Raw genomic sequence first — 12,479 nt, forward strand, 5'->3', positions numbered from 1 at the left:
CACCCTAAACACTAGGTCATATCTATTGGAAGGATAACCCCCAAGGACAAAGAAATAAGAACCCACTGTAGGGTGGAAGCCATAGCACTCATAATAAAAAGGAGTACTGGTGAAATGTTCCAGTGAAAACCTCAATAAAATGTAAATACAAAAGACCTGACATAATGATTTGGGATAGCAAAGAGAAACTGTACAGTTATAGAAATCAGTTACCCAGCAGATGATAACATAAAGCTAAAAGAACAGTGGAAAAGAGAATACCTATGCTGAACTATTGAGAAATTTACAGTTACTCTTCCCTGATTACAAGTTCAGTTTTATACCTGTAATTATTGGGGAACTGGAATATGTAACACACTACTTAAATACCAATCTTGAGAAATTAGGCTTCTCAAAATCACAAAGGAGAAAGCTGATTTGAAGACTACAGACCCAAGCCTTCATTGGAACTGTAAAACTTTCCAGAAGTTTATCATTTCCAGAAGTTTATGAGCATGTCTAGACATGCAACTATATGAATGAGAATACATACATAAAACAAAACATGCAAATCTGCACACATACATATGTATATGCAAAATACCCTGTTGATGTTGTTGAAATTCCCAAGAAGGGGCCTTGGATTTAGGTTAGAAACCAGCTCTTTCTCTATTGGCATGAAATTTTGAAATAAAGCTGAATAATGACATACATACATACATACATTATATATAGGTGTGTGTATGTATGTATGTATGTATATATGTATGTATGTATGCATGTATATGTGGGTATAAATATGTGTATATATCTTTTTAATTTTGATTTACAGCTGCAGTGTCTATGTGTAAAAGAGAGAGAGAGAGAGAGTGAGAAAGGGAAGGGAGAGAGAGTGACTGTTTTCTTTTCATGTATGTATGCTAGTATGTGTAATTCTATGTAAGAACATATTCCTTTCAACCTCTAGCTGACGACATGCTGTGTGAGCTTCCCTTACCTGTGTAAAAATGGTGATTTGATGTAATGGGAATGGTTAGCACTATTATGTCTATAATATATTAGTTATAATCTGATTTGTTTAACCACTAAACGAGTTTAATACAACAAACTGCAGAAATACATCTGACAAAAATAATTTACTGTCGCATTTTAATGATATTATTATAAGTTGCTTCATAAGGTAGTGAGCTGGCAGGATCATTTGCATGCTGGGCAAAACGCTCAGTGGCATCTCACACAGCTTTACATTCTGAGTCCAAATTTCACCGAAGTCAACTTTTAGAGCACTGGAGTCGATGTAATCAACTGGCACCCTTCCCTGAAATTGGGCTTGTGCTAAAATTTAAAACCATTATTATAATTTCATCATCATCATCGTCGTTTAACGTTCGCTTTCCATGCTAGCATGGGTTGGACAATTTGACTGAGAACTGGTGAAACCAGATGGCTACACCAAGCTCCAATCTGATTTGGCAGAGCTTCTACAGCTGGATGCCCTTCCTAACGCCAACCGCTCAGAGAGTGTAGTGGGTGCTTTTACGTGCCACCGGCACGAAGGCCAGTCAGGAGGTACTGGCAACGATATTGGATCTCGGGCATTAATTGGGCTAATTGGAGACATCCTGATGCTCATAAAAGTTAAAGGCAGTTAATATCATAAGAGTAGCACATACTATTTTTACTACTAGGTGACTTTAGTGCAGTACATGATGACAATTGGAAATCAAATCAATTAAAATAATGTTAATGTAAATGTTATCCACTTTTCATTGCTTCAGATGAGATATCATCCAGAAAATAATTAAACTTCCTAAAAATTCTTCTGACAAGATATTATTCAGAAAATAATCTTACTAAAATTTCTTCTCAGATATTTAAAGTTAAATATTTATCATGGATGACCTTCAATAGTTATAAGGAATCACAAACTTAGTTCTGCCAAAGTCTATCCCAATCAAAGTTACATAATATGTGGATAACTTGAAAGGATCTTTTCAGTTACTAATGGTGACATGAGAATCTAGATACTTTCAACAGCAAAAATATACATTCCTTACTCACATCAAAGAAACACTCCAGCCTGCCACTCTTGGTCAAGACGCAAATAAGACCAAGTTCTTATTTTCATGAAGAGGCTCTGTCACCAATGTCGCGTGGATGCTTGGTCAACATTGTTGTGGTGGTTATCTGTAGGATGTGTGTTGTATTGTTGAAGACCTTCGTTGTGTGGTCTGGCTGGCTGCGCATATAATAAATGAAGTAACTCATAAACTTCTAATTTTTAACTACTTATTGCTGGACATGATTTACTGTGTTGGCTGTTTACAAAAGAAAGATGCTGATAATATAAACACTGATTGGGATGAAAGAACTGTGCTGCATCTGGTTGAAGGCTAGTTGTGGTACATCATTTATAAGTGTCCAAAATCATCTTTGCTTTGAGGTGGTCTGAGTGCCCAATTTGATCTGGTCTTAGCAGTCTACCTTCTGTAAGTGGACTACTTGAGTGCCCGAGGCTGCCTGCCTTACTCACTTGCCTGAGGCTGTGTAGTGAATTAGGCGCCAAAGGGTTTTTATAGGGTGAAAAGAGGACAACAACCAGGAACGTGCGTGACTCGTAGGTTAAATGGAGTGAGAGAGGGGTTGATTTAAATGAAATCTTACACAAATAAAAATGTAACAGGTAGCTTCTTAGATTCTAAGCTAGGATTCGAAACTGAATCTACATTTTTCTATAGATTCTCTTCTTGTTGTTCTAGGCTTTTGCACTTAGAAATTTATGAGAGTCAACTGTAACACTTAGGTTCTATTATTTAACTTAACATTTTTAGGTTAAATATAGTGCAAGGGAGATAAACCCATTACTTTCCATTTTTCTGATGTACATCCAGCTTTCCAGCATATGTAAGTAAAAGTAACCAAATTTGGCTTTTCCTTCTTTCTTTCAGTGCCAATGGAGGGAACACCTTATGCAAGGAACTGCACAGTGTTTACCCTCTCTACTTGTCTATACTATCTTACTCTTTCTCTCTCTCCTTTTTCCACCAGTCTTCTAGCAGTCAATAAAAGATGAAGTTAACTACCTACAGAATGGATAACAAAATAGCAAATAACCTGTGTACAACAACAGCTTAAGGTTGTATTTTACATTGTAACAATGAAAATTAAGGACCATTTCAACCAATTAATATTTTTCTTCTCATTTTAATTGCTACATACCATTGTTAAAAAAACACAAATAACAATTTGTAAATCATTTTTTATCAATTAATGATACAAGTTGACACAAATTACAATATGAAATTTTAAAATATTATTTTCTGCCTTTTTTCACCAGAAAAATATCAATTATTTGTCAACATTTTCATCATCTGACATGTTGGATTACTTTCTTTCAATGCTACACTGCTTAGTTGTATTCAACCTATTGTACTCCTCAGAAATGTGTGCATTTGTCTGAAGCTGCTGAAAACACACTGCAGATTACATAGTGTAGCAGGGATGGTTGCCAACATACCAGCGATTGTGTTGAAGACCAACAGAAGCAAGATAATTTTCATCAATAGTTGGCTGTGAACCTAATAGATACATATTGTCCGTAAAAATGTTTGCGTAGATTGTCTTTTTCTGCCTTTAGAAGACCCATAACAACACGATAATGTACTGCAACAATTTGAATGTGCTCGTCTGATGTATTAGAATTGATAATGACTCATCTGCATGCAAAAAAATATATCTTAATCATTACAATTCCATAATAATCTTTTCAAGATATGTGATGGCAATCTTTGATTGGTTGATCCCATGGCACTTCCATTGCTCATTCATCAGCTAGAGCTTGCAAACGGCAAGATATTTTTCCTCTGCTTTCCTGAATGAAAATTATGATATTTTAACTTAATTTCAGAGCAGTTTCAGACTATTTTCAAGTTATGACATTTCTAAGAATTTCCTTGGTTGCTGTAACCATTCTTTTAGCACATATAACGTAAAGTTTTCCTATTAAATATTTGCTAATGTTGTTTGAATTTACAAAACTATTTTCCAAGCACTCCAATTAAGAAGTCAAAATTGCACACGGCATTAAATAATACACTGATATCCATAAATGTATTGAAGCCTTGGTTACATTTTTTACTTCTACATTATTTTACATCTACAAGACCACCTTGTTACAATTTGAATTTTAAGGGTTCATATTTATTCTCTATCAAATGTGATTTCAATGATTGTATGCCGTTTGGGACTGGCATTTAGAAAGTATTAGACACTACACATTATTTCTGAGGCAATGCAGAGTGGTTCAGTATCTGTCATTCTATTTTGGACAGCAAGATTTAGAAGGTGTACATGGCAATGGGCATAGCTGGCAAGTGGAGAAAATTTCTTTTACTGTTGTTGCCAACCTTCCATCAACTTCAGTCATATTTGCTACATTATCAACACATTTTCAATTTCAAGTATTTCCTGAATATATTTTTGACTAACTCACAGAGAAAACTTCTTTCTGAGAAAAGCATGGCACAAAATCTGAAGAAAGACTCTCCATTTTCTTCTTCAGCTTGACCCTACTAGTATCTGATGTTTCATCAACGATAATAAAATATGCTTCACATGATTCTTTTACATGTTTCAGTCATTTGACTGTGGCCATGCTGGAATACCGCCTTCAAAGATTTTTTAGTCAAAGAAATTTACCACAGGGCTGAAATGGTAAAAGTGTCAATTGAATTAGATTAATGTTGTTCTTGTGACCGTTTTACTGTTAATCCTAAATCTGCAAGGTCATACAGGAATGGCTGTGTGGTAAGAAGGTTGCTTCCCAACCACATGGTTCCAGGTTCAGTCCCACTGTGTGGCACCTTGGGCAAATGCCTTCTACTATATCTTCGGGCCGACCAAAACTTTTGTGAGTGGATTTGGTTGTTGGAAACTGAAAGAAGCCCGTCATCATCATCATCATCATCATCGTTTAACGTCCGCATTCCATGCTAGCATGGGTTGGACGATTTGACTGAGGACTGGTGAAACCGGATGGCAACACCAGGCTCCAGTCTAATTTGGCAGAGTTTCTGGATGCCCTTTCTAACGCCAACCACTCAGAGAGTGTAGTGGGTCCTTTTACGTGTCACCCGCACGAAAACAGCCACGCTCGAAATGGTGTCTTTTATGTGCCACCCGCACAAGCCAGTCCAGGGGCACTGGCAACGATCTCGCTCGAAAATCCTACGGGAGCCAGTCAGGCGGTACTGGCAACGGCCACGCTCAAAATGGTGCATCTCATGTGCCACCCGCACAAGAACCAGTCCAGGGGCACTGGCAACGATCTTACTTGGCTTGCCGGGTCTTCTCACGCACAGCACATTTCCAAAGGTCTCGGTCAGTAGTCATCGCCTCGGTGAGGCCCAATGTACGAAGGTCTTGCCTCACCACCTCAGCCCAGGTCTTCCTGGGCCTACCTCTTCCACGGGTTCCCTCAACTGTTAGGGTGTGGCACTTTTTCACGCAGCTATCCTCATCCATTCTCACCACATGTCCATACCAGCGCAATCATCTCTCTTGCACGCCACAACTGATGCTTCTAATGTTCAGCTTTTCTCTCAAGATACTTACACTCTGACGGGTATTCACATTGACATTACACATCCAACGGAGCATACTGGCTTCATTCCTTGCGAGCTTACGTATGTCCTCAGCAGTTACAGCCCGTTTCACTGCCATGTAGCATGGCTGTTCGTACGCATGCGTCATACAGTCTGCCTTTTACTCTGAGTGAGAGTCCCTTTGTCGCCAGCAGGGGTAAGAGCTCTCTAAACTTTGCCCAGGCTATTCTTATTCTAGCAGCTACACTTTCAGCGCACCCACCCCCACTACTAACTTGGTCGCCCAGATAGCGGAAGCTATCGACTACCTCTAGTTTTTCACCCTGGAATGAGATAGAAGTTGTTTCCTGTTTGTTTACAGTCTTTATTGCACCTGAACATCTGCCACAAACAAAAACTAACTTGCTAGTTAACCTGCCTTTGATGTTGCTGCACCTCTTATGTGTCCATAGCTTGCACCGGGTACATCTTATAGAGTTACTACCTACTCCTTTTCTACATACTGAGCAGGGCCATCTACCTGAAGGGGTTTGTGTTTTATCTACCTTCCTACTTATTAGGATTTTGGTTTTAGCTAGGTTGACTCTAAGGCCCTTCAGTTCTAGACCTTGCTTCCACACCTGAAACTTCTCCTCTAGTTCTGATAGTGACTCCGCAATTAGGGCAAGGTCATCAGCATAGAGGAGCTCCCAGGGGCAACCTGTCTTGAACTCCTCTGTGATTGCCTGGAGGACTATGATAAATAAGAGGGGGCTGAGGACGGAACCTTGGTGGACCCCTACCTCTACCCGGAATTCATTGCTGTACTCATTTCCAACCCTCACCTTACTGGCAGCATCTCTGTACATGGCTCGCACAGCTCTCACTAACCATTCTTCTATCCCAAGTTTCCTCATTGACCACCAGATAAGGGACCGGGGGACCCTGTCAAAGGCTTTCTCCATGTCAACGAAAGCCAGGTACAGAGGTTTATCCTTAGCTAGGTATTTCTCCTGCAACTGTCTCACTAGAAATAAGGCATCAGTAGTGCTTTTACCTGGCACGAACCCAAACTGCATCTCATCTAAATTGATTCGCTCCCTAATTAGTTGGGCTATGACCCTCTCTGTAACTTTCATAACCTGATCTAACAGCTTGATGCCTGTGTAATTATTTGTATCTAAAGCGTCACCTTTACCTTTGTATATATATATATATGTGTGTGTGTGTGTATTTGTGTGTCTGTGTTTGTCCCACCCCCCACTATTGCTTGATAACTGATGTTGGTGTGTTTATGTCCCCATAACCTAGTGGTTTGGCAAAATAGACCAAAAGAATAAGTCCTGGGGTTAATTTCTTCAACTAAAAACCCTTTAAGGTGGTGCTCCAGCATGGCTGAAGTCAAATGACTGAAACAAATAAAAGAATAAAAGAAAATTCTCTGTGTGACCTCATTTACCTGCATTTTGTTGGGCAGTGAACAAGAGATTTCTGATTAATAACTTTCAAGTACTCTCTGTTCTGCACTTACTTGCTGCTTGTATACACTATTTAATTGTGTTAACATGTTTTGTGCTTTGTGTTCGCCCGATACTTAATTCCACTTCCAATGACAAGCACTATAACTTCCTTCTCAGTTTTCAAAAGAAAAAGAGTTACTATGCATGGAGACTTCAAAAAGAAAACACAAAGTTTAGCATTTTCGAATTTCATAGGTAAGCCAAGAATAAACTTTAAACTATTCACTTTTGAAACAGCTCAGACTAGATTCCTTATCAAATTTATTTTGTGTCAAAATTAGCTGATTTAGTTTAATTTCAGTGATATTGCCTTGATGAGGCAGCAGTTCAGTGGAGCTTCATAGGTCATATACTTCCTTGCCATTTGAAAGATTTTTCAGATTCGGAAGAATCAAGCTTTGTTGAGACTCAGTGTTGTTTTTAATATCCTGATCATCACATTCAACCAAGCTGTTCTTGATGGTACCACAATCTTTTATCATATGACTTTTTGTCGACCAAAACACATTAGTGAACGACTTTTTAATGAAACAACTTTCAGATGGTGTAGATTCCTATTACATCGAACTATGGTGTGGATTTTTTTCAGAGAGGTGGGGAGTAGAAGAGTTTCAGATCATTCACACAAGTCCTCTTTGTTTCTTCATTACATACAGATGGGTATTTTTAAACAAAATTTTCTACAAATACTTTTTAAATAGTGCTGATTAAAATTATATTGGAATTTAATGTTAAAAAACAATGGTAGCTGTGCACACAAACATACTAACTCACATCACATATATCAGAATGAAACTTGAAATTTAAAAAGAAAAATTGTGATGAGTGTTAGTAGAGTGTAGGACAAAACCCTCTAGAAAAATAAACACAAGGTAAAAAAAAAAAATCACGAGGACAAAAGCAAGCAAGTTTTAAGCCATAATTTTAATTCTTGTTATTTGTAGTTTATAAAATATTACATTATACTAGCAGTATAACCTGACGTTGTCCGGGTGTGACTTATTACGCCATCTACGATATAAATCTTGCAGTAGAAAGCCATGCATGAAACCTGCTTGTTGCTGCAGACGTCTGTACTGAGAGGATGACATTGCAGAATGTCAATATGGTATCCGTTTTCACCATGAGGAAATAGTAGGGGGTACTGGAGCGCATCGTATGCCCTGTGAGTTTCTGGAATTCGCCTTATGGCATCATTACAACATGACAGAACGATGTCCCTAGGTTAGACTGGTCACCCTGAAGAATGATAACGATTTCATTACATGAAGTTTGGTTGTAGCGTCCAAGGTGTTCTCCAGATGGGCGTTTGTCAGCATCAATGACCACTTTAAAATTGGGGCTTGAGGTCATCTCCACGGCATACTTGAAACTACGCATGTAGCTGTTTGTAGCATGAAGCATCTCTTGCAATTGCAATGTCAGCTCAAAGTCAGTACCTGGTGATATTGTGGTTCATTTTGCGGCTTGGTTTTGATAGTTGCAAATGAAGTACAGCTGAAGAAACTTTGGCTCTTGGCCTGCGGCTGGCTGAAGAGATCTAATTCTATGGTAAACTTGGCCCTGTACTTTAAAAGTGGGCACGAACCCTTCTTGTCTGATGATGTTCACTTCAAATGAGGTCATTTGGAAAGCACAGTTGTACTTCCTTGTCACGAAGAAAACGCCTTGAGTGTTTGTTCTGGTAAGAAGCAGCTGTAATGGATGAGGGGTGGGTCCAACAAAGAGGGTAGTCTGACCTTTCCACCTGAGCAGCACAATCCAGCTGGTTCACCGGGTCACTTCCTCGCAGAACAAATTGGACAAACGACTTGCATATAGGAAATCGATAGGTCTGGATGGGAAGCATAGTCGATGTCAGGCTTATAGTCGAACGCTTTTAATGACTATCGGGAACTGCATGGCCTAGAAACACCTCGATGACAATTTCTACAAATTGAGACATTGGCCAGGCGATGAAACCTGACTTTGGAGCTCTCATTAATTCTGGAGGAAGCAATAGAGGCAGCGTTTTTGTTGAGGCAAATGGCATGTTGTTTAGCATTCTCAGCCGCTCTGCGGGCCGAAGTGCAAGCAGGGTTATTCATATGATGCAGGTTACGCTGTTGCTCAGACTGAGCAGCTCGCCTTGCGGCTTGTAAAGCAGCACGTCTTGCTCTCCGCATAGCAGGGTAATCCCTTTTCACAGGAGCTAGGATGGCAATTTCTGATGAAGCAATTGCTGGTGATCTGTTGCTACACAGTTCTGCCAGAATTCTATCAGATTGGGCAGTAGATGCACCATTTTGCATTATGTTCAAAGTAGCTTCTGGAATGTGGTGAATTGCTGCAGTCTGTTGCTGTCTTTTTAAACCGGTTGCTTTCTTTCCCCAGCAAACTCTCTTCTTTGGAGGCATAACCTATGTATATATTAAACAGAACAACAAAAAGTTATAACAGATGGCAGGGTAGGTAGTTTTCACATTTTAATGAAGTTCACTGATTTGCAATGTGTTGTCCTGTCTACATAAGCTCCGTAGTTTGTATATTTACAAAATATTGACAAACATGTAGTAAGGTAAGATCTAGTTATATTGTAGTGAATGCTTGTGTGTACGTGCGCGTGTATGCGTTTGAGAGAGCGAGAGAGAAGAGGAAGAGAGAGAGAGGGGGAGAAAGGAATAGAGAACGGGAGCGATGAAGAGAGGAAGGGAGAACGGAAGACAGTTATAAAATAGCTATGTGTGCACGCGTTCATATAAGAAACACACACAAACTAAATCGTATATCTATAATGTTGATGTGTGTATGTATTCATGTGTATGTTGTTGACACAGATCACGTATGTGTGGTTGTGTGTGTTTTTACGTCTCTATGTTATGAAAAATATGTAAAAAATACTAAGAGGAGACAAGGACGCTGAACATGCAGACAGACAATGTAACGAAAACATGAACGAGTGAAACGGGGTATTCCTTATTCAGTCTAGTTACAAATTATCATTGCAACTTCGGCAAAAGGAAGCTAAGAGCCCCAGATTCCTTGGAAGAAAGAACTGAATGTAAACAGAAAGAAGGACGTATAACAACAGAGAACAGATACATACAAAAAGCAGGATATCAACAGCAGGTGTATTTCGACTCCTCACGAAGTAAGTGATGCTGGCTTGTGTAGGAAATGAGAAAGTGAAGCGAGGAAAAAGAGATGTGCACGGACAAGGTAGAGGGATAGAAGAAAGCTATTAAATGGGAGAGGGGAAGAAGTACGAAGTAAGAGTGAAAAGGTAGATAGAAGGAAAGAATAGAAATGGAAGAATAGTCTTAAACCAAGTTTATCTATGACTTCGTATGTATCACTTTCTCTCTCTCTCTCTCCCTCTTTTACTCTTACTGTCTATATTATATGTTGAGCGCGTGATCGATGTGTAAGAACGCTGGACAGATAGAATGGAAGAAATATAAAAGTTGCTAGAAACAAAAGCCAAATCTCCCTTAAATCATACAAAGTAAATGGAATTTAAAAAATCTAATTACTGCACTGGAAAGTTCACATCGAGAAAATTCCATTGATGTAAAAATTTTCACGAAAAAGTGAAAAATGTGAATTTCTATAAACTTTTAAAAAGGCTACACACAGACACACAACTTCAGCTTTATATATATAGATAATAACCCCAATCACAAAAATGAGCGTAATAAAAAGAATATCATATCATGTCTTTGAAAAGTTAAAACAAACACAATATTGAAAACCTCATTAAATGTTCATTTTACTACAACCTGATGCTCTGCCCTACACCATTCAAAAATTCATCCATGGTCTTCCTCTCATTGACATAGTCCAGACATAGGTTCTTTAAACATTGTTGATGCTCTTTGTGACATGTTTGACTCGTTTTCTTGAAGGTTCAGTACAAGAATCCTTAATCCGAGGGAGTGGGGAGAGGACTTCGGAAAATTCACAAGATCCGTGTTTTTCCCTCGTAACTTTGAGGAAAATATAATCCTTTTAGAATCACAAATTAGGATTTTCCTCAGGAACTTGGATGTTAAACATCCCTTTGAAAGGTTCGGGTCCTTACTTCTACTATACACACACATATCTATCTACCTATCTATCTATAGTAGAAGGACCCGAACCCTTCAAAGGGATGTTTAGCATCTAAATTCCTGAGGAAAATCCTAATTTGTGATTTCAAAAGGATTATATTTTCCTCAAAGTTACGAGGGAAAAACTCGGATCTTGTGAATTTTCCTAAGTCCTCTCCTACCCCGTTGCTTTCCGCGCATTTTTGCTTTCAGATTCGTTTCCTACGTGAGTGTGAAGTAGAAAGATTTCCATTTTCCTCAAAGTTACGAGGGAAAAACATCGGATCTTGTGAATTTTCCGAAGTCCCCCCACCCCCTAGGAAAAGATTTTTCCCACAAATTTCATTATAATCGTAATTTATACCGTTTGAAAGGTATTTATATAAAATTTCATTAAAAAAGACACATTTTGCTAAAAGTTATGAGAGAAAAACATCGGATCTTGTGAATTTTCCGAAGGCCTCTCCCCACCCATGTTGCTTTCCCGGAATTTTTGTTTTCATATTCGTTTCCTACACCTTTTTTTTTTTACACTATTTTCTTTTTCGATTTCCTTTCCGGATAATAATGTCAACATTAACCTTTTCTTTTTATATGTGACCATAACGACTCAACTTTTATTAATTATATTGCATATAATTAATAGTTCGACCTACACATATTAATTTGAGAAAAACAAAACAGGAAATTTGAACGAAGTTTCTATAAAACTAATGTTTAAACAGTGAATAGCTATGGGGATCCACCAGAATGAAATAGTAATCAAATGGATCCATAAAAAATGGTTGAAAACCCCAAATGTAGAGTGAATCAACACAAAAAAAAAGATATTTTTCATGATTACTTCAATTATATATTTTTCTTCTAATTTTAGAAACAGAAAAAAAAAAAAAAGGTAAAACTGAGTGGGTTTTGTCCTATTTCGCGACCCAGGGAATTTCTGAATGGCACGACTAACGAAAAATTACCTTGAATTTATTTTTAGTAGTGCGGCCCGCCTGAAAATGTGCCATGTCTCATGCCTACTTTCCGAAAAAGGCTATCCGTGTCTTCCCAAGGAAGTCAATAAAGCAAAGTCTGTAGATCAAGCGGAAGGGATAGAAAGGAGATACAGTTGACGGTAGTTTAAGAAGAGCACGTTTGTATTTATGTTGTTTCGATTCCTGGATGCTGTCATTTTAATGATACTTTTTATGAAAACATTTCATTCATGCACCTCACTTTCCCTTCTTTCCTGATACCAAACGTAATCAAATGAGTAACTAGTGTATCAGAGCGGATGTGATGTCATAAGTGCTCAGCACTTAGCATGGAATAAGTTAAATAATCTA

General features: G+C 38.3%; 1 protein-coding gene across 1 annotated transcript; it reads right to left on the reverse strand.

Annotated features, from left to right (window-relative positions):
- Positions 1 to 7,986: 7,986 nt before the first annotated feature.
- Positions 7,987 to 12,431, reverse strand: LOC128248710 (uncharacterized). The gene is made up of 2 exons (XM_052970516.2): positions 12,117 to 12,431; positions 7,987 to 9,480 (listed from the first exon to the last, which is right to left on the reverse strand). Exons 1-2 carry the CDS (start codon positions 12,159 to 12,161, stop codon positions 8,968 to 8,970), a joined length of 558 nt encoding a protein of 185 aa, XP_052826476.2. The 5' UTR covers positions 12,162 to 12,431; the 3' UTR covers positions 7,987 to 8,967.
- Between the last annotated feature and the right edge of the window lie 48 nt (positions 12,432 to 12,479).

This window comes from Octopus bimaculoides, chromosome 1 (genome assembly GCF_046866305.1).
Source record: "Octopus bimaculoides isolate indiv1 chromosome 1, ASM4686630v1, whole genome shotgun sequence".
Lineage (NCBI taxonomy): Eukaryota > Metazoa > Mollusca > Cephalopoda > Octopoda > Octopodidae > Octopus > Octopus bimaculoides.